This window comes from Streptopelia decaocto, assembly GCF_964273445.1.
Source record: "Streptopelia decaocto genome assembly, chromosome: 2".
Classification (NCBI taxonomy): Eukaryota; Metazoa; Chordata; class Aves; order Columbiformes; family Columbidae; genus Streptopelia; species Streptopelia decaocto.
The window spans coordinates 25625888-25646817 of record NC_138655.1 but is presented as its reverse complement, the minus strand read 5'-3'; the positions used below and the strand labels follow the sequence as shown (position 1 = coordinate 25646817).

Below are 20930 nucleotides of genomic sequence, written 5' to 3'. Positions count from 1 at the left end.
CTCAAATTTAAATGAAACCTTCTGTGTTCCAGTTTATACCCATTGCCCCTTGTCCTGTCATTAGTTGTCACCTAGAAGAGCCTGGCTCCATCCTCATGACACTCACCCTTTACATATTTATAAATATTAATGAGGTCACCCCTCAGTCTCCTCCAAGCTGAACAGACCCAGCTCCCTCAGCCTTTCCTCATAAGGGAGATGCTCCACTCTCTTAATCATCTTCAGCTCTCCCCGCTGATCCCATTCAGCTCCATGTTCTAAACCACGCCAAACAAAACCCTCTGAACTTCGCTTCTCCGTTTTCAGCAACCCCACCCCCGCTGGCGTTTCCCGAGCCTTCTCCTGGCCCCTTTGTAGCCAAGACCCTAAATCCTCTCCCGGGCTTGCGCCCCCCGCCCTGTGCCCCCGAATGCTTCGCCTCCTGGAACGGGCCCCTCGCGCTTGCCGTAGGAGAGGCGATTGACCAATGGGGATGTGCCGTAGGAGGCCGCAGGTCGCCATGGCGACGCCGGAGCGCTGGGCCGCCGCTGTCCTGCTCCTGGCGGTGGCTGCGGCGCCGCCGCCCGCCCGCGGCTTCTCCCTCCCGCTGCAGCAGCCCGGCGACTGCGGCGACGCCCGCTACTTCGACATTTCCCGCCTGGCCTGCGGGCCTTGCGGGGCCCACCAACGACAGAGCGCCGGCGGTGAGCGACACGGCCCTGCGGCGCGGGGGGAGGCGGGGCGGCCCGGGGTTGGTGGGGCTCGGGTAGCTCCGCGCTGAAATCTGCGCCCCCTACAGAGGGAGGTGCTAAATCTGAGCTCAGGTTTTGGCGGTCAAACAGCTTTCATCAGGGGCAAGCCTGAAAAGGCAGCGAAAAGGGCCGCGATCCCGCAAAGACATAATTTGCCACAGCACAACTTTGATACCTGTGTCTGAGATACATCCCAGAGGAATGTCTGTAGACCTTTTTTTTTTTTAATCATCTGTCCTCAGGCATCTGCATGGTTATAGGTATTCACATCTTCATCAGTAACATTTCATAGGGCTCTGAATTTATCTTCTCAAACTCTTCCATAATGTGAAACTCCTTGTCAAAACTTGAATGGCTGAGATATTGGGTGTCTGAGATCTTCAGGCCATGCACATGCTAATCCAAGTAGCACATGCAAACTTGGAGCATACACAACACAGCGTGACAGTATTAAATGAAAAATACAGATGGTAATTCACTTCCTTTAGGAGTTAAGATGGCATGATAGTGTCCATCTTTTGTAAATACACAGTGCAAAAGAAGTGGGAGTTCCGTGTTGTGTGTACGGAAACAAATTGGAGACTAAGACCCAACAGCATCTCTCTTCAGAACTGGTACCTCAGATGCACTGATCTGGATGGCCATCTTCACAACTGCTGTGTAAAGGCTGGTCACCTCTTCCTCCACCGTCACGGTATCTTAAAAGAGTAATCCTGTAGTTTACTTGCAGAAAAAATGCACTGTAATAGTTTTCAGACCTCCTGATAATGTGGATGTCTAGATATATAACTCCCTTTTAGGCTTGAACCTTCCTCTACCTCAAGGGCTTCAAGGAGAGATAAGTTCCAGAGGGGGTTCAAGGATTTAATTTTTTGTGGCTGGAGCAGTGTAGGTAGCTGCCACTCAGTGTGCTGTTTGCATCTTGTCTGAGTTCTGAATTCCATTTGGGATTGCACAAGTCTACCCATGCACTCCATGACTAAATCATCACTGTGGATTCTGCTTTCAAGTAACGGGTCTAAAAATTTAGGTATCATCACAGTGAATGTCACAACTCGAATATCTTCATTGATCTAACCTGTTGGGCTTTTTCTTCTTTATATTAAGTATGAATGGCTGATCATTTTGACTAATGTTGTTTCTGTAAAACTGGTCTCATGAGGATGTACCTTGAGGTTATAAAGCTTTTCACAGAATTTTGCATGGTTTTTAAATGCACAGTTCAACAAGCTTAAATAATAATAACTCCAGTTTATTAGTACATAAAATCAAGTTTGGTTTGTAGTATGTGTTTAAAAATACAGAGAGAGGTCCATGATAGTGAGACTGAAAATGTTTCTGAAAAATACAGTTGTTGAGCACTAGCAGATGTGCACTATGATGTGCCATGAAAGTAGTGTTTAATTGCATAGTAAAAGTTACGTATGTTCTGTTACTCACTGAAAACCATTCAATATAAAGCTTGATCCCCATGCATGTTTTTTAAAAGCTTTGAGTTTAAAATAGCTTTACAAACTACAGTTGTATTTTGAAAAACCTCTGCACATAAACATGTTTTGTTTTTAAGACTGCCTTCCTATTCAAAGGATAAAAACTGTACACAAACCTATGGTGTTTTAGAGAGGATGGGCTAGGAATGACAGTGTAGCAAGATTTAGAGGGAGAGTTTATATCTGTTATTAGACCAACTGATATAGTTTAGTTTAAAAAAACTCACAAAACACAAGCTCTGGGTTCTTATTCCTCCCCCTCTGCCCCCCCTTCCCCCTCCCCACTATATAAGTCAGCCCAGTAATATTTTCCTAAAACATCTTTGTACAAACTGTAACATGAACATTTTTTTAAAAGAAAGGTGATTTTCTTACACATCTCACTTGGGTGCTTTATTTGTCTATATGATAATCTATATTGATTTCTTGAGAACAATAGCAGTTGTTCTTAGTATTCTGTGGGGAAAGAAAAAAACAAAAACAAAAAAAACACCACACAAAAAAAAACGCATAGTTTTATCTAGATTAAAAGTGCATGTGGGTTTTTTTTCAGGTAGTTCATGTGAATGTCAGCCAGGATACAGGATGGTTTCTAGTAATGGTGGGTCTTCCGTTATTTGTGAAAAATGCCCAGCAAATATGGTAAGTATTGAACTTTTAACACTTTGTAATAATAATAACTATTATTATTATTATTATTATTATTATTATTATTATTATTATTATTATTCTAAATTTGCTCCTCAGTGCAATTTCTTTTTTTGTTAATTTAAAATTATTTTGCATAATAGCCTTTGCCTGTAAATTTTTAAGACTATGCTTATAGGTAGTAATATTTTTTCTCTTCAGAAGCATTATTACTATTATTTTGGAGGCATTTTTTTCATTATAAATTTGATCCCACAACCAAAGGAAGAATATTTTAAATGTTTCATTTCCTTCCACTGCTTTTCTTTTCTCCTGTGTGGTATGTTATCCTTGCCCGGAGACCACTGTTTTATAGAATGCCAAAGATGCTTTTCAGCTCATAGGTTTCTCATTCAATTATTTATATAAATGCTATTGTTGTAATATTTAGGTTGTATCTTCATAGTTCCTGATACTTTATATTTTTACTTCAAAATGAGCTGCTGCTATTTTGTTACTTTAATTATATATCTCTTTTCAGTTTGGTCAGTTCTTTCTACCTTTCTTGACAAACTAAGCTATGATTTTGGGTCATATTCACAGCACTGAGCCAGAAGCACCAGGCTTAACCAGCTTTTTCCCACTATAGTAAAAATATTTTTTCTCCAGCAAAAACAACTTTTCAGAGTGAGAGTCTTCCTGAATATTTCTTTCTCTCCAATAGCTTTAGAAGAACTCTCACGAGACCAGCTTAGTTGCATAAGTTAGGTGTTCAATGGCTAATGGGTAATGTAAGTAATTTCCCTCTTCTTTCCGTCTTCTTGCTATGTTAGACAAAGACACTGACAAATATCTATTGGTGTTTTGATCATTCTGCTTTCTCTTTCCTATAATGGTGGCATTAGTTTTTCATCCTGTGGCAAAGCTTATGTAATGATAAAATGATGATAGTGGAAAAGGGAATAATGTTCGTGTCACCTGAGGATGAGCAGTTATCTTCATTTTCCTCTTTGGTTTTGATCTGTAATGCAGCTACTTCATAGTATAAAATAAGTGTGGATGTGAACTGTTTGGGTACGTGCAAAATTCCATGCAGTTATATAAGCTGCTTGACTTAAGACTCCTCCACTTCCATTACTTCTGTATACTTACGTGCAAACATGTCTACTTATTCATTGTTATGTTTATTGATTTTTTTTCACTATAGAACCTCTATATCTTTTTTGAAACCTTCCACTTTTAATCAACTCTTGTCTTCACTAAAGGATGCTAGCTAAAGGGTTCAGAAAAAGCTTAAGAACACTTTTTTAGTCTATGTCTGCACAGGAATTACTTTTGCCAGATTGTTTAGCCTTTTTTGTCCATAAAAGCTTAATGAATGTTGTCAGTGTTGTATCCGAATACATTTTCTACTAAATAACATCTGGATCAGGGGTTGTTCACAGATATTGGGTGATGTCTAAATCTTTGAAAATTATTATAGTTTTACCTTTTGTTTTAGAGTGGAGTTACTCAAGATGGGTGGAATTGTATTATTTGCCCTAAAGGTCTAACTTCAGAAGGAAAATGTAAATGCCTGAATAATGAAATATTAGGTAAGAAATCTATATATCTATATATTAGGTAAGAAATCTATCTTAGATATTGAGTTTATTAAGACATGCTCTTCTCTTAAATAAGAAAGGAAATTTAACATATGTTTACATATCTAAAGTAAAGATTCAACATTGCTCTTGATCTTAAACCTCATTCCTGAAAGACAAGAGATAAATCTGTATCATTGTTCATTGCAATAAGAACTATTATGCAAACATTTCAAAATGAATACTGGTGTATCAGTTCATTTAAGCTGGTTGACGCTGGGTGGAGGCATTAAAATGGGGATAAAACTGATGTCAATATAGATTAAGAAAAAGCATTAAGATGTTTTGAAGGATACAATGCATAGGTCCTTCACAGTACAGGAATTATACATATATGAGTAGATGGAACAGAATAGCCTGAGCAAGCCAAGCAAACTACTGTGCATCAATCTTGGTGGCTGTCGTACCTCCCTGAGACACACACCTGTATCTATGATTTCCTGTGACATGGGTGTGCTTCCCTATATCTGTGCCTCTTGCCTGATGCTCTCTTAAAACTGCAGATAGATTTCAGTAGGCACAGAAAGTGAATTACAATGTTAACTTCAGCATCTGTGTTAACTATATTTTGCATATATTGCATAGTAAAAAACTAAGGGCAAAGTATAATTTTCATCAAGGGTGTAAAACAGAAAAGCTCCTGGGAGCTCTAGTTTTCCTTATTTTCAAAGAGACATGATGGAAAAGATTTTCCATGTGTCTGTAATTCTTTGAATAGGTATTACTAATGTCCTCTTTGGTTACATTTCAAATAGAGCATACTGGAGAATCATGGTTTTCCAGATCATTAATTTATAATTTTCCTAGGAATCTGTAAAAGAGCGAATACCAATCATCTCCATTCAACTTTAAGAGAGTTACAAAAAACATTCTGAGAATTTATGGTAAAATACTGAGAGCAAAACTGATTCTGTAATCTAATACACAGAAAGAACATTAGTATTGTAATTCTTTTTATTCTCTTTGCTGGTTTTTAGGGGGTTTTGTGATAATTAGACTTGAAATATCTTGCCAAATGATTTAATTGCTGGAAAATGCAGCTTTGAAACTTTGAATTTGTGACATTTGCATGAATCATTTCAGATGAGAATTAAAAATATTTTTTTCCCGTAATTTGTAAACTTGATGTTTTAAGTTTTGGCTTTGGAAGGAAGCCTTGGTTTGAAATTTACTTCAGAATAAATAACAAAGGAACACCAAAAATTGACATGAAATATCACATTTCTCATTAAAACTCAAACTGCACGTGCATAGATCTGAACAATTCACATTTATACGTACCAAGGTGCACTTTTTTATAGTGGATGTTATTAGCAAGTTGTGCTCTTGATTTTTTTTCTTTTTTTAATAAAATCTTGGCATTTATTTTAGATCGCATAGATGCTATTTTTCCAAACTTTTCTTAACCCATGTGACATACTATGCATCATGCAATTTTATCACAGTTGTTTTTCTCTTCCACTTAGTGGAAAGAAGTGTCGATGGCGTTTTGCTGGATGAAGCGTTGTGCATTCACTGTAATGGAAGCGAGCAATCGTTCTCTGCCTCAGATTCATCAGGAAATAGGTTAGTGTCCCTTTCCTTTTGTGATGATGAATTTGAACATGCCATATTCTGTTTAAATGGAACATTCTTGAGTCTGTATCTTTGGGATGGCATTTTTAAAACCAGTGAATTAGAAATCCTCAACCAACCCCAAATCAAACTCAATATGTTTTATGTTCACTGAATTCCTTTTATGGCCAGTGGCTTGGTTTGTTAGTCTTAAGTGTGGCTACAAGAGGGACTTTGAATTGGAAGCAGAAACATAATTCTTATTTTGATAATCAGTTATTTGATTTCTTCTTCACTGACAGTAGATACAAATCAGTAATGTCTTTTGGATTTCAATCCAAACTAGTGAAGATGCTTGGGTGTTATCAGGCATACTATGAAATCAGCTTTCACTAAGTACTAAATCTCAGAGTTAACTACATTTTAAGTGTATTCTTCATGTTGGTGATCCATAGGTGTGTCAGATGTGAACAAACATTCATCAATGTAACCAAGTCTTGTGACTGCAGCAGCCCAAACATTTTAGTAAGTAGAAGAATGCTTATTGTATTGAAGCTCAGAAAAAGAAAAGTTATGCTGACAAATGTATAAATTTTCATTATTATTTTCTCTCTAGGTGTTTTGTTGTGGTGGGTTTTTTGTTTGTTTGGGTTTTTTTTTGGTTGGTTGGATGGGGTTTGTTGTTGTTGTTGTTGTTATGTTTTTGTTTTTTCAGACTGGAGGATTGTGTTTCAGTGCTAGTGAAAACTTACCCCCAAAGGGAGTTGCAACTGTTCGTTTTGGACAGCTAGTAAGTGTGTTTATTTTAAAACATTTCTAAGCTATCTTGTTAATTAATTCAAATTGTGTTCCTGAAAAAAAATGTGGTGGTTTGTTATCTGATCACAGTTATTGCAAAGCAATTTGCATTAAGAGAGAGTGCATACATGTAGACCAGGCAGCCATTGTTCTAATGGAATATGTTTGAGAAAATTAATGCCCTCTTCCAAACTGAAAAAGGGAAGTAATTTACATGAATTTAGTATCAAAACAAGTAGTATGTGGTCTACTGTTTTAATTGTAGGTATTTAAAACACACACTTGTATCACAAAAACATGCTGAAGAGTCCATGAAAGCCCCTGGGCTTTTAAAATTTATTTTAATTTTTAGTACATAAAATTATTGTTCATATAAAATATTTGAAAGAAAACATAAAGACTGAAAAGACATTTTTAGCCGTCAGATGGTTAGAACTGACAGAAGAAAATAAACACCTCTACAGTTTGAGATTGTGTATGAAATTGTTGACTTGAATGAATTGGCTAATGATTGAAAATATGTTTTATTGAGAAGAATTAAGGCAATTGCATTGTTTTAGCTAATGAACCAGTATTAGTTGTGACATCTGCTCAAGTTAGTGCCATTTTCCACATAGTTCTGAATTCAGGAAATGTGGCCAGTAAGTGTAGTTTGTCCTTAGATGAATTAAAGACTACTGCTTGAAAGAAAGCAAAAAACATTCTTCAGCTTTCCTGACAGCTAATATTGGTCTTGCTTTCTGGCAAAGCATTCTTCTAAATAATATTTTATTGCAAGCATGTCTTTTCAGTTGTTTACAGCATGTACAGAAACTATGTCTAGTTCATATGTGAGTAGTTATGAAAGGCAGGTTATGAAATAATTAATTCGGCAAATTTGGTCCTGAGTTAAATTTGCCAGCCAGTCAACACCTTACCCTTGACATTGTTAGTACTTCTCTAGTGCGGTAAAAAAAATCTCATTTGCCACAGAATCCATATTCAAAACTTCAGTATTTCTGCTCTTGTTCTGAATATTTTGTCTAATTTAATGAAGTGAAACATTATTGCTTTATGGTTGTGTTTTGAACTGAGCTGATTTGATTTAGACATTTACAAAGGACAGAAAGCTCATAGAAAAAAATAAGGAGCATCTTTTAGCTGACATAGTTTTCCAGGCTGTTACATTATGGATAAATTGTTCTGAACAAAAAGAGTGAAGCAGTTCCTTATTTACAGGGTATAACACTGACATCAACATGGTTTCTGAAAAACCTGCAATCCTCAGCCTCTGCCTGTTGGGTGAGTTTCATTAATGTTTGTGGCTTGCTTTTTTATAGAGAAGTGATACTCTGTGTAAAAGCATGGCACTTTAGTTTTTGGAAGTTAGCTTGCTTATTTTTAAATAATCTTGTTTTGAGATGACAGTAGATAAGGAAGAAATATATAAGGAATGTTTAGAAAGGATAGTAAGTGCTAGTCAATGTTAGTTCAAGTCTCCAGGGTCAGAACTTTAACAAGGTGAATGGTGATAAACAAAAAATCCTGCAATAGTCAGTAGGTATGTGAACTGTTACTGAGCATATCCATTAAGGGAACACTCAGAAAATCAACCTTTTGCATAATCAGTATTGATTGGCAGCCAGTCTTTACCTCTTATTTGGTTTACAGTTAAACAGTTTGTTTTGTAATGGAGAAGGATAACTGTAGAACCATCCTTTTTAGCTTTGCTTTGATTTATATATTCAAGTTTTAGTTACTACTATATTGGTCTGGGTGGCAGAAGCCATGGGTGGAAGAGTGCATGCACCAGCAGAATCATACACACTTGTGAAGGGGATATGCTTTGGCCTCCTTTTTACCAACTCTCTTATCACACATCCTCATTTCCCTTCCATATTCCTTTCCTCAAAATCAGATTTTAACTTCTCAGGTCCTACCTTTTCACCCATTCTGTCAGGACCCAAAGGGCTACCTTTCCTACAGGTGAATAAAGAACACAACAGTGAGTTCACAGGATTCCATACTATACAAGCACATGGATTCTTCATGCATTTCTTTTATTACAGATTACTAAGAATTACTACTAGTAAAATGAATATGCTTATGATTAATAAAGCAAGTCTATGTGTATTCAAATGGTGATGGCAAGCATATATTCCAATATTAGAAGTTACTACAAAATTATCACTAGTAAAGCAGCACATATGCTTATGGACAATTACCTATATGCATGCCTATGTAGATATGTATTTTTCAAAATAGTACCAGTACAGTGCTTACCAAACCACTCCCAGGACTGGGGCCTCAAATCAATGATGGACAAAGTCTCAGTTCGAAGATGATCCATGTCACAGAGTCTGGAGTTCTCTGTGTGAGAGAGACAGACAGACAGGGACAGATTCACTTTCCGTTTTAGGTAAAAGATAAGTCATTTTTATATCACAGAGACATAAGGGGGCATAGGACAGCACCACTTGGAGCAGCCAATAGATGATGAGCTTTTATATTCTCTCAGACCAGTTTTTATTTTGCTAGATTTTTTCTGCTCTTTCAGCTAGAACAGCAAATAGCAGTTGCTGATTTGGAGTTTCTTAGAATATTTCCCTCTTTTCCAGGTGATAAGGTGCTGTTACAGCTCCTTTGTTTTGTGCGTATTGATGGTATCTCAGGATGTCTCTGGTGTTTAGGTACCCAGCTGAAATTCTCAAGGAAGTTTATGATTCTGAGGCTGGCAGCTCCCTGGCTGACAGGCATTCTCTCTGGCAGTATTTCGTCAGCCTTCTGTTCAGTATTTTCCCAGAGCACCTTTATGGCCACTCCTGTCACCACCTCATACATGCGGTTCTGAGATGTATTCTCCTACTTATCCCATTCCTTTTTACAAACTGAGACTATGGGCAGCTGAGAGTGGCCTCACAGTCACAGGCCATGGTTGTTGTGGGTGATTTTAACTTCCCTGATGTTTGCTGGAAGGACCATTCAGCCAGCCAACCACAGTCCAGGAGGTTCCTCCAGTGCATTGATGATAACTTCCTCATGCAGATGGTGGAGGAGCCGACCAGGAGAGGTGCACTGCTGGATCTCATCCTCACTAACAAGGAGGGTCTGGTCGAAGCAGTAAAGGTTGAGGGCTGCCTGGGTTGCAGTGACCACGAGATGGTGGAGTTCAGCATCTCGTGTGGCAGGAACAGAATAGCAAGTAGAATTGCAACCCTGGACTTCAGCAGGGCTAACTTTGGCCTTTTCAAGCAATTGCTGGGGGAAATCCCATGGGCAAGACTGCTTGAAGGAAAAGGGGCCCAAGATAGCTGGGTGGCATTCAGAGATTGCTTCTTCCACGCTCAGGATCAGAGCATCCCCACACGTAGGAAGTCAAGGAAGGGAGCCAGGAGGCCTAGGTGGTTGAATAGGGATCTGTTGGGTATGCTCAAGCAGAAGAGGAGAGTTTACAGGTCATGGAAGCAGGGGCTGGCCACTTGGGAGGAATATAAGACTGCTGTTAGAGGATGTAGGAAGGCAGCTAGGATAGCCAAGGCCTCCTTAGAATTACAGCTGGCGAGAGGGGTCAAGGACAGCAAAAAGAACTTTTTCAAATACATAGCAGATAAAACTAATACCAGAGGCAATGTAGGCCCACTGATGAATGGGGTGGGTGCCCTGGTGGCAGAAGATACAGAGAAGGCAGAGTTACTGAATGCCTTCTTTGTCTCTGTCTACTCTGCTGGAGGCTGTCCTGGGGAGCCCCGTACCCCTGAGACCCCGGATGAAGCCAGGTCAATGGAGGAGTTTGCTTTAGTCGATGAGGACTGGGTTAGGGAGCAATTAAATAGTCTGGACATTCATAAATCCATGGGTCCAGATGGGATGCATCCGCGGGTGCTGAGGGAGCTGGCTGAAGTCATTGCTGGACCGCTCTCCATCATCTTTGCCAAGTCTTGGGAAACGGGAGAGGTGCCCGAGGATTGGAGGAAAGCAAATGTCACTCCAGTCTTCAAAAAGGGCAAGAAGGAGGACCCGGGTAATTATAGACCGGTCAGCCTCACCTCTGTCCCTGGGAAAGTAATGGAACAGCTTGCCCTTGGTGCCATCTCAAGGCATATCAAGGATAAGAGGGTTATTAGGGGCAGTCAGCATGGCTTTACCAAGGGTAGGTCATGCTTGACCAACCTCATCGCCTTTTATGAGAATGTAACAAGGTGGATGGATGATGGCAGAGCGGTGGATGTGGTCTACCTTGACTTCAGTAAAGCCTTTGACACAGTCTCCCACAGCATCCTCACAGCTAAGTTGAGGAGGTGTGGTCTAGACAATAGAGTAGTGAGGTGGGTTGCAAACTGGCTTAGGGAGAGAAGCCAGAGAGTGGTAGTCAATGGTGCGGAGTCTAGTTGGAGGCCAGTATCTAGTGGAGTGCCTCAGGGGTCAGTGCTGGGGCCAATATTATTCAATATATTCATTAACGATTTGGACGAGGGAATTGAGTGTACTATCAGCAAGTTTGCTGATGACACCAAGCTGGGAGGAGTGGCTGACACGCCGGAGGGCTGTGCTGCCATCCAGCGGGACCTGGACAGGCTGGAGAGTTGGGCGGGGAATAATCTAATGAAATTTAACAAGGGCAAGTGTAGAGTCCTGCATCTGGGCAGGAACAACCCCAGGTTCCAGTATAGGTTGGGAGATTACATATTAGAGAGCAGTGTAGGGGAAAGGGACCTGGGGGTCCTGGTGGACAACAGGATGACCATGAGCCAGCACTGTGCCCTTGTGGCCAGGAAGGCCAATGGCATCCTGGGGTGTATTAGAAGGGGGGTGGTTAGTAGATCGAGAGAGGTCCTCCTTCCCCTCTACTCCACCCTGGTGAGACCACACCTGGAATATTGTGTCCAGTTCTGGGCCCCTCAGTTCAAGAAGGACAGGGAACTGCTGGAGAGGGTCCAGCGTAGGGCAACCAAGATGATTAAGGGAGTGGAGCACCTCCCTTATGAAGAAAGGCTGAGGGAGCTGGGTCTCTTTAGTTTGGAGAAGGGGAGACTAAGGGGGGACCTTATTAATGTTTATAAATATATAAAGGGTGAGTGCCATGGGGATGGAGCCAGGCTCTTCTCCGTGGCAAACAATGATAGGACAAGGGGTAATGGGATCAAGCTGGAACACAAGAGGTTCCACTTAAATTTGAGAAGAAACTTCTTCTCAGTGAGGGTGACAGAGCACTGGAACAGGCTGCCCAGGGAAGTGGTGGAGTCTCCTTCTCTGGAGACATTCAAAACCCGCCTGGACATGTTCCTGTGCGACCTCACCTAGGTGTTCCTGCTCCAGCAGGGGGATTGGACTAGATGATCTTTTGAGGTCCCTTCCAATCCCAAACATACTGTGATACTGTGATACTGTGATCCGCATCACTTACATTAGTTTATCCTGTTTGCCGGCCTCAGCCTGCTCAGCTATTTGGAGGTGCTGCCTGAGTGTAACATGCAACTGCGGATCTGACCCACACAAAAGCAATAGGTGTTGGCAAGTTCATACTAGTGCAGTGGTCACCGCACACAGACACCAGGCATCGCTTCTGGCTATCACATGGCAGTGGTTTGTTTACCAAAATTGAACAATGTTATAAATACAACATAGTTTGGACAGCAGGATAAAGTACTAAAATTGAAAAGAAGATATTTATGACACGTGACTATAGTTGTCAGTCTTAGCTCTTTGATGGAGTCATCTTTGTCATACTGCCTAAGTGGTGTTAAATATTTTGATTCTTACTTCGTTTTCTAAATGCAGATTTTGACATTTTTGTCACTTCATACCGTCTAGCTGATGCAACTAAAATAATCTGAAAAAGTAAGAGCATTGGTTTCATGCTACCATCTGCAGACCTATAAAAATATAGAACCTGAATAACTGGAAGAAAATATTAGGTATTGAAAAAATGGGTTTAGGAGTGACTTATTAAAGACAGCATGAATTTTATTACTACCTTGCCAAAAGGAGGGGTAAACAAATACTTTTCTATGTTCTTATGTTTCTCCACTGCAGTTGTACTCCAATCTAACAGCATGCCAAGCTCTTGGAAATATGTGTGTGATGAATATGAACTCTCTGAGTTCTTCAAGTACTGATGCCTGTGGTTTATTTCAGTATATTTATATCAATACAGCAAGGCTAGGCATTGTTCATTCAATATCCTTCTGGTAAGTTACCTTTTCCATAACTTCAGTCTTTAATAGTGTTTTATGGAAATTATTATTTTAAATGTTCTTTGATGCAAAACATTATGTTTCTTCAGAGAAAATATTGTAATTGTTTTCAGGAGGCATAATCTTCCGTGGCTATATTATGGTGATCAACCAGGATTAGCATCCCAAGTGCTTGAGGCAAATCATTTCCCTACGACCTTCAGTTTTAAAGGCACAGATAAGGTAGGCGTTGGGTAGCAGACATGGGGAAACACACGTTAGGAGGAAGACATAATCACATAAAGAGGTTTAGATTCATTGCACATGTGGCTCCACTAAAGATAATTTTTAGACGGTTAGTGTAACAAAACTCAGTATGACATCTTATGGAAGATGGAGGTGATATTTATGTAAAAAAATCTCTAGGTAAGATGATTTTACTGACTTACACTCACTTGGTCACATATTTATTTTGCTTACGCTCTCATACCCACATTCTCATAAGGCCAAGATGTGTTTGCCTGAGTGTTCTGACTGGGCTCAATTGTGTGTGACACAGGGAACAAGGGGTGCCAGCTATTAAGTCCTCATTATGTCCCCAAGGTTCTTCTGGACTGGCGGTGATGAACTGGTAATTAGACAAATCTTTTATAGCCCTTAGGAATTAATAGTTGTTTTGGCATTGTCCTTTGCTTCAGAGTCTTGTTTCTTTCAGTTTCCAGTTTATGGAAATTTGGAGGCAAATTTGGTCTTTGTCTCTTCCCATTGTTTGAAAGATATACATCCTTTTGTCAGTTTTCCTGGTGAGCTATTTGGAAATAGGTATATGTGCTGTTGTTCTTCTGCCAAGGTACATGATCTTTTACTGACAAGTTGTCCGTGTCATGATTTTATCAGAACCAATTTCTCAGCTTTATTCCTGGGAACAGTGTTCTTCATTACTGCCATGTGGTGTTTCCTTCTGTTGCGTCTGGTGCTTACACACACGTTTCATAGAATCACAGAATCACAACTTTTTCAAAAGTAAACTACCGAAACTAAGATAAAAAATGTTAAATCAAAGGGAAAAAAATAAACATTATGTTGAACATTTTAGGGAAGCATCAAACAATGAGACAGAAGTCCCTAAAATGTGTATATCTACTTTCTGGCAGTTTCATTGTTCCTTTATGTTTTTTCATTGTTAGGATGTAAAGCTGCAATTTATTGCAGCCTCATTTGATGCAGCAGGAAACTTTCTCAAGTGGCAAAATTTGGAAGGAGGTGTCTTACAGGTACATTTGATTTTCATTATCTTTTGTTGATACACTAACATTCTGATTACCTTTAGCCAAATTAAGATAAAAGCCAAGAGTTTGGTTACTATAGTAGTGACAGTTCATAACATAACCATAGAGCTAGATTAGGGAACATAACCCTTGATTCTTGCTCACGATGATCTCTACAAAATCAAAAGTATAAATTCAGCAACATTGCCTTCACTCATTGAACCAATACAAAATTGGAATATTGGAAAGCTCTGAAAAGCAGTGCTAGTCATTTAGAACTGACTGTCTCTTTCTTCCATTCAGCATGCAGTTACCCATGTATATAATTTATTATTAGCCCTCTTTTTCTTGGCAAGAAAAGTATATTCTTTAGCTCTCAGTCCACATAGAAAATTCTGGAAGTGTGTCCCTATTGGATGTTGTCACCTGCTTTCACACGTTATGAGAATACCAAGCAAATCAGTGACTATGCCACTGTGAAGAGAGATAGGAAAACTGATCTACCACCATATTTTCTTTTGTTCTCCTGGGATTTTTTGTTTATTTATTTTGGTTTTAATATAAAATATACACTTTGTCCAGCATCTGCCTGGCTTTTTTGTAACAAAAGTTATAAAAACTTGACAGGAGACTTTACATGGAATTAGGGAATACTGGCTAGAGGATTCACAGTACCCTTGGACACTCTACCCTCAGATTTCAGTGGTGCACACATTCTGCTCCAGCAGTAGCATGCTGTATAGGGTGTGAAAAATGCAAAGAAGAAGCAAGTGGACAGTGCAATAGTAATTAGCGTCAGAGTTAGCAGGAACTGGCAGCTACAAAATGGCAGCTACAGAGCAGAATTTGTTTAGCAGTCAGTGGTGATCTAGGCATTCTCAGCAATTCTCTAGGTTGGCAACAATAGCAAAAACAACTGGGAATTGTCTCATTTTCTAGGCTCTTTGTATCACTCTTGAAGCACATCACTTCAAATCCTACAGAATCTACAGAAGAGCAGCTGACACTCAGGATTTAGAGAGTGACTGCTCTTTCGTTATTGTCTCAGGATGAACTCTTGCATCTGCCTCTCAAATTTTAAGGAAAACTAGTGTCTGAGAAAATGGGTTACTAAGACTGTGCATAGAAAATGAGATATTCTGACATAGATTTTCAGGTTTATTGAACACATTAATTTCCTAGAATCCAGAGCTTTTAGTAGCTATAAAAAGTAAATGGGAAAGGAACAGCTTTTCCCTTCAGAGCCTCTTTTAATGTAATAGATTTTGTACGATAGGATATCATGGTGCTAAAGCAACCTCAAAGCATAATTGTAGCAATTCCCGGAATTTCAGTTGCACACCAATAGAATTGTGGTTTGTGTAAATTGAGACTTAATTTTCATTTGGAGAAAAAGTCTGTGCCCTCCACTTAAGTGCCGTGATCACTTAGTTGGAATTTGGCCCATTTTTCTGAGTTCTGCTTAGAATGACTTGTTCTTTGCAGAAAATGTAAAAGCTATATTGAAAAAGGAAAAAAAATAATGTTACTTGCCATTATAACTTTCATCATCTGAGAATGCTTGCTCAAGGGAAAGGGGGCAATATGGAGTTAATTTCTTATGGGATTCTTGGATTTAGCACAAGCTACTGGTAAAGGTAGCACAGTGGATTGAACATTCTGTCCTCAGAAAGGTTGTTTTTGCCTGGTTGGATGCTGCTGTACACAGATTTCAGCTTCGGTGATGGAACTGCACAATCCTATGCAGTGAGGTAAAACAGGTTTAGGAACACCAATATTAATACAATAAATAATCATGTTTACTTTTCAAAATCCATCCCTCTCTTCTTAAAGAATACAACAAAATATCTTCTGTGAGAACTGTGAATACATAAAAATCTTGGGGTACCTCTGAATATTTCATGTAAGAAAAATATACCTTTGAATTAACCTAACTATAATTATGTTTTGTTCAGCTTTGTTCTGATACCCAAACTAGACTGGATGCAGCTTATACATTTGGAACAACTTACCAACAAAGTGTAAGTAAGAGATAAAATAGTATTCTGAGTTTTGAATTAAGTTGCTTTATATGTCATTAGTAATTCAGTGTGTATTGAAGAACTTATGGAGTTTAGCCATAAGGTGCAAAATGGACTTTCTTCTTGCGAAGCTGTTGCTTATTTTAATTTTTCTATTGTTAAGTGAAATAAAATTTGGATGAATCTTTGTTAAGTATTTTTACTTAATGTTTAATGTTGTTTAAGTCATATTTCAGTATTTCAGACAGAATGGAAACTTATTTTCTATTTAGGATCATTGAACTGGTCAAGTATAGCTATTCTTCTTTTGTGCTTTTTCATATCGCATGTATTTGATTTATTGAGTATGTAGAGCCTGCTGTTAAGTATTAACAACAGTTAATATGACTGGGTTTAAATACAAACACCAATAAATATTAACTTACAGAGTATTTTTAATGTAATTATTTTCATGGATTGTATGCATCACTTTTTTTTTTCCCTACAGCTTTGGAGGAAGCATGGTAGACATGTTATATAAGTATTTCAAGATGGTGTGGTTGTTCACATACACAAAACACTACCTACTTTCACATCTAATTTCTTCACACAATCACAGTGACTGAGGCTGGCCGGACCTCTGAAGGTCATCTTGTCCAACCCCCTGCTCAAGCAGGGCCACATAAGCTGGTTGCCCAGGGCTGTGTCCAGGCAGCTTTTGAATGTGTCCAAGGAGGGAGACTCCACAACCTTTCTGGGCAACCTATGCCAGTGCTCGGTCTCCCTCACAGTGAAAAAGTGTTTCCTGATTCTCAGAGGGTTTCAGTGTGTGCCCTCTGGTCCTGTCACTGGGCACGACTGAAAAGAGCCTGGCTTTGTCTTGTATACCCTTCCTTCAGGTATGTGTACACATTAATAAGATCCCCCTTGAGCCTTCTCATCTCCAGGCAAAACAGTCCCAGCTCTTTCAGCCTGGCCTCACAGGAGAGATGCTTCAGTCCCTTCATCATCTCAGCAGCCTGTGCTGCACTATATCAAGTATCTCTATTTCTGTCTTGTACTGGTGAGCCCAGAACCAGTCACTGAACTCCGTGACTTCAGCGTTTGTGTTTCTTGACTTTAGTGTTTATGCTGTTTCAAATTTTATGTCTGGGAAATTTGCTGGGATATTTTTTTCCTAATCTGTTGAAAAATGTTAGCAGAGCTTCATTTCCCACATCAGTCGTTCTGGTCAATTGCAATAATTTCCAAGAGGTTTGTATAAAAACTTGGTAATTGCTTGGAAATAGCCAGAATACTTTGTCTTTTGTGAAGAAGTGGGACAGATTCCACAATAATTTTGTAGGAGAAAAATCCACAACTTGATAAAATAATTAAATGGCCAAAGTGACCTTTTATTTTAACATTTCTTTTCTCATAGTGCAAAATTTCAGTTTCCAAGATTTTATTGGATTTTGCTAATCCAATCTTTTATGACCTGTTCCTTAAATATAATGGTGACAATGGACAACAATATCTTTGGGCTGTGCCAGTTTTAAACTTGAATCTTCAATACAGTGAAATGTTTGTTAATCAAGGTAAGACTGTCATAGTAATATTTCTGTGAATTTAAATAATGTGAATAACTTTGAATAGAAAGCATTTGTATTAAAGATACCACGACACACCATAACTTGTTTCTGTTTTAAGACTTTAATATTTGTGGGCAAGTTCTGCTAGCGTTAAGTGCAAGCTTTGGTTGCAGACACCAGCCCAGTCAATAATATGTACCAATAAAGTAGTCTGATTTAATTATGTCTTCAAGTTGAAAATAAGTATTTTTTTCCCTGGTTACAGTTATATGTAACATACAATTATATGTGTAATTTCTAGTAGATTTCATTGTTTTTTCTGTGTTGAATTAGTTTTTTTAAAATTATGTGGCTATCATGTTTTTTCAAAGGCAGTAATATGAACAACTGGCTTTTGACTCGTCGATTTTTTTTGGTGGACACGCTAAGTGGAAAAGAGAATGACTTGAGAAAACTACCAAGAGTAATTCGAATTGCTAGCAAAATAACAATAAGGTGATTAATTGCATACGATATATAGTGCATAGAAAGTAAAGCAACTTTTGTGCAATCTGCATTTTATTGTCTTTAAGGAAAGTTGTTTTATTATGTTGTTTCTGGTATGTCCTGTGCTGCTTTTTCCGTTTCGTACTTGGAAATAGCAAGAGTTTCCACAGGTTGTTCTGATGAGTGAGTCAGAATACAGAACAGTGACTCGTGGGGGTTAAAATTACTGTGATTGCTTTCCAGTTAAAATGGATTGGATTGTGTATGCCTAATGCAAGTTAGCAGGCATTCAGTCACCTTGTGGAAGCAGTTGTCATCTGGAAAGACCTAAAAACTCCTCTGTTAATTATTTTTCAATGTGTAGCTGACTATACAAGGATGCTCTTTCATACTCTCTATTCTTTTTTTGCAGTATTTTTGCAAGCTGTTACCTATTCTGCTATACAATGCAAAACAGACTTGTAGTCATGTAACTGCAATTGTGAAACTACCTGTTAGGGCCATTACTGATGGTTAATCTCAGCTGAAATATGTTTTGGAAGAGCCCTTGTTTCTCCTCCTTTATGTAATGTCTTCCTTTGACATGACTGTCTGAAAATTGAGATATCCCATTTCCTTCAGTTCTTCTTCTTAACTTATTAGTTAAAAAGATTCCTGAGTAGCACTGAGTACTGATCCATACAAGTAATAATCCTGAAGATTTTAATGTACTAACTCCATTTGCTGAGAATTATGTATTACATTATTTCAAAAAATAAGGATTAGCTTATGTATCTTAGGAGAACACCCTCCTACCTTGGAAAAAAAGGATAATGCCAGAAATACAAAATATAGAAAAGGTCACTGTATAATGTTTTGAGAAAAGTTACTTTTTGGAATTGACTTTCATTGCAGCTATCATAATGTAAGCAGTAGGTAAAGATTGATTCAGGTATTTTCTTAGAGTTTCCCAGCTTTTTCTATTTATATTTTTATGTACATGCCTTTGTATGCTCTGTTTGCTTTTAAAATGTGAATTGCCATGTCATGGGGTTTGAAACTCACATTTTATTGATCAGGTTGTTCTGTTCATTTAGTATTTTCTTATTAGTAAAAGTTTCAATCAATACTTTACAAGCAATTAATCCATTTTTTGTATTAAAAGTGATACTGTCTATATTTCTGCAGAATTCGCCTGGTATCCCCTACTCAGAGAGGAACTATCTACCCTCCTCTAATTACTGTTGCTTACACAGATGTGCTTGTCCAAAACCCTGAAACCCAGAGTGTGATGGTGAGATATTTGTGCTGTCTTAATTGAACTGATTTCTTAATCATGCTTTTAGTTTTGTTGGAATTCCAGTTGAGTGAACATGTGTGGGGGAGTTGTAAAAATCTAATAAGCACTTTCTAGTTCTGCTCAGTTTTTAAGTTGCAAGTTTTCACTAAAGCCTAAAGCTTTTAAAGCAAAGCAGTTAGAAGTATTTTCTTTTTAATTTATCTTGCACCTCTTTTAATGTAAAAGACTTAGAATTTTACAGTAGGTTGTATAATGCTAAGTTAGGCTACAGTTCAAATAAAATTATATGCACATAAAATAACATGAAAAGTACTCTATGCAATGCACTAAAGCCAGCAATTTATGGAAGAAATTGAATATTTTTATTTAAAGCGATGCATTTAAGAGGAGGCTGTTATTACACTGAAATTTCAGGTCACCTGTAGTTTAAGTTAAAATATTGGTAATTTATCTAAAGCACCCTTTAGTGTTTTGTCTGCTGTGTATTATTTTACAGCACATCTCTAAGAGTTAAAGTAAAATAATCCAAAAATCCTTAGCCAGACCGGTTGGGGACCAATTGAGGGGTTATTCTGAAAGCCACCACGTTCTGCTGTAGCAGGTGCAGAAGGGGCATTTCCTACTTGCCCCTTTGCTGGCCATGATGCAGCAGCTCACAGGCCCCATTCCAGTGCCTTGTTTACTTGTTAGATCACATTGCTGTAAAATTGAAAATATTGATCTTAATATAGTGGAATAGTCATTCTGTTATTAAAAAAATGTAACATTAACGTGTTCTCTTAATCAGCCTTCAACAGTTCAGGCTTCCACTACAGATAGACATCTAGCCAGAAATTTCCAGTGCTAGAACCATTCCTTGCATTCCATATTGGCTGCATGAAAGGAGAGACAGGGAATTAGAAAGACAGAAAAATTAGTCACACTTCTTCCCTGCCTAAATGATGTCTTTATTTAACCACAGAAACAGCACTTTTTTTAGGAAATAATTCATTCAAGTGGTGATGGCAGGAACAATTCCATTCATTTTCTCTGTTTTCTGTTATACTATTTCACCTTTACCTATACATCTGATCTACTGAGGCATTGTAAATTTAACATATTTTATGCAAGACCTTCTTTAAAGTAAAAAAGATACATTGAATTTCATTCCAAGTTCTATAAACACAGAGCTTCTAGTAACTAAGCATATTTAGACATAAATCCAAGTGTGGTGATAGAAGGAGTTCTGACAGGAACAAATATTTTAGGAAGCGAAGGCAGAGGGGAGGGAGGATTAGTTTTGGGGAGGATTTGTACTTTTTTTTTAAACCGAATTAAAATACTATTTATTA

The 20930-nt window shown here is 38.4% G+C and overlaps 1 protein-coding gene across 1 annotated transcript in view; it reads left to right on the top strand.

Moving 5' to 3' along the window:
• Positions 1-498: 498 nt before the first annotated feature.
• Positions 499-20930, top strand: part of TMEM67 (transmembrane protein 67) — a 35721-nt gene continuing 15289 nt past the window's right edge. Inside the window, exons 1-14 of the mRNA XM_082046643.1 lie at positions 499-683; positions 2775-2863; positions 4350-4443; positions 5958-6057; positions 6501-6570; positions 6761-6835; positions 8062-8124; positions 12856-13010; positions 13130-13238; positions 14183-14269; positions 16219-16284; positions 17684-17840; positions 18206-18329; positions 19488-19593. Coding sequence (XP_081902769.1) covers positions 500-683; positions 2775-2863; positions 4350-4443; positions 5958-6057; positions 6501-6570; positions 6761-6835; positions 8062-8124; positions 12856-13010; positions 13130-13238; positions 14183-14269; positions 16219-16284; positions 17684-17840; positions 18206-18329; positions 19488-19593 — 1479 coding nt within the window. The 5' untranslated portion in view covers position 499. The remainder of the gene's footprint in view (positions 684-2774; positions 2864-4349; positions 4444-5957; positions 6058-6500; positions 6571-6760; positions 6836-8061; positions 8125-12855; positions 13011-13129; positions 13239-14182; positions 14270-16218; positions 16285-17683; positions 17841-18205; positions 18330-19487; positions 19594-20930) is intronic.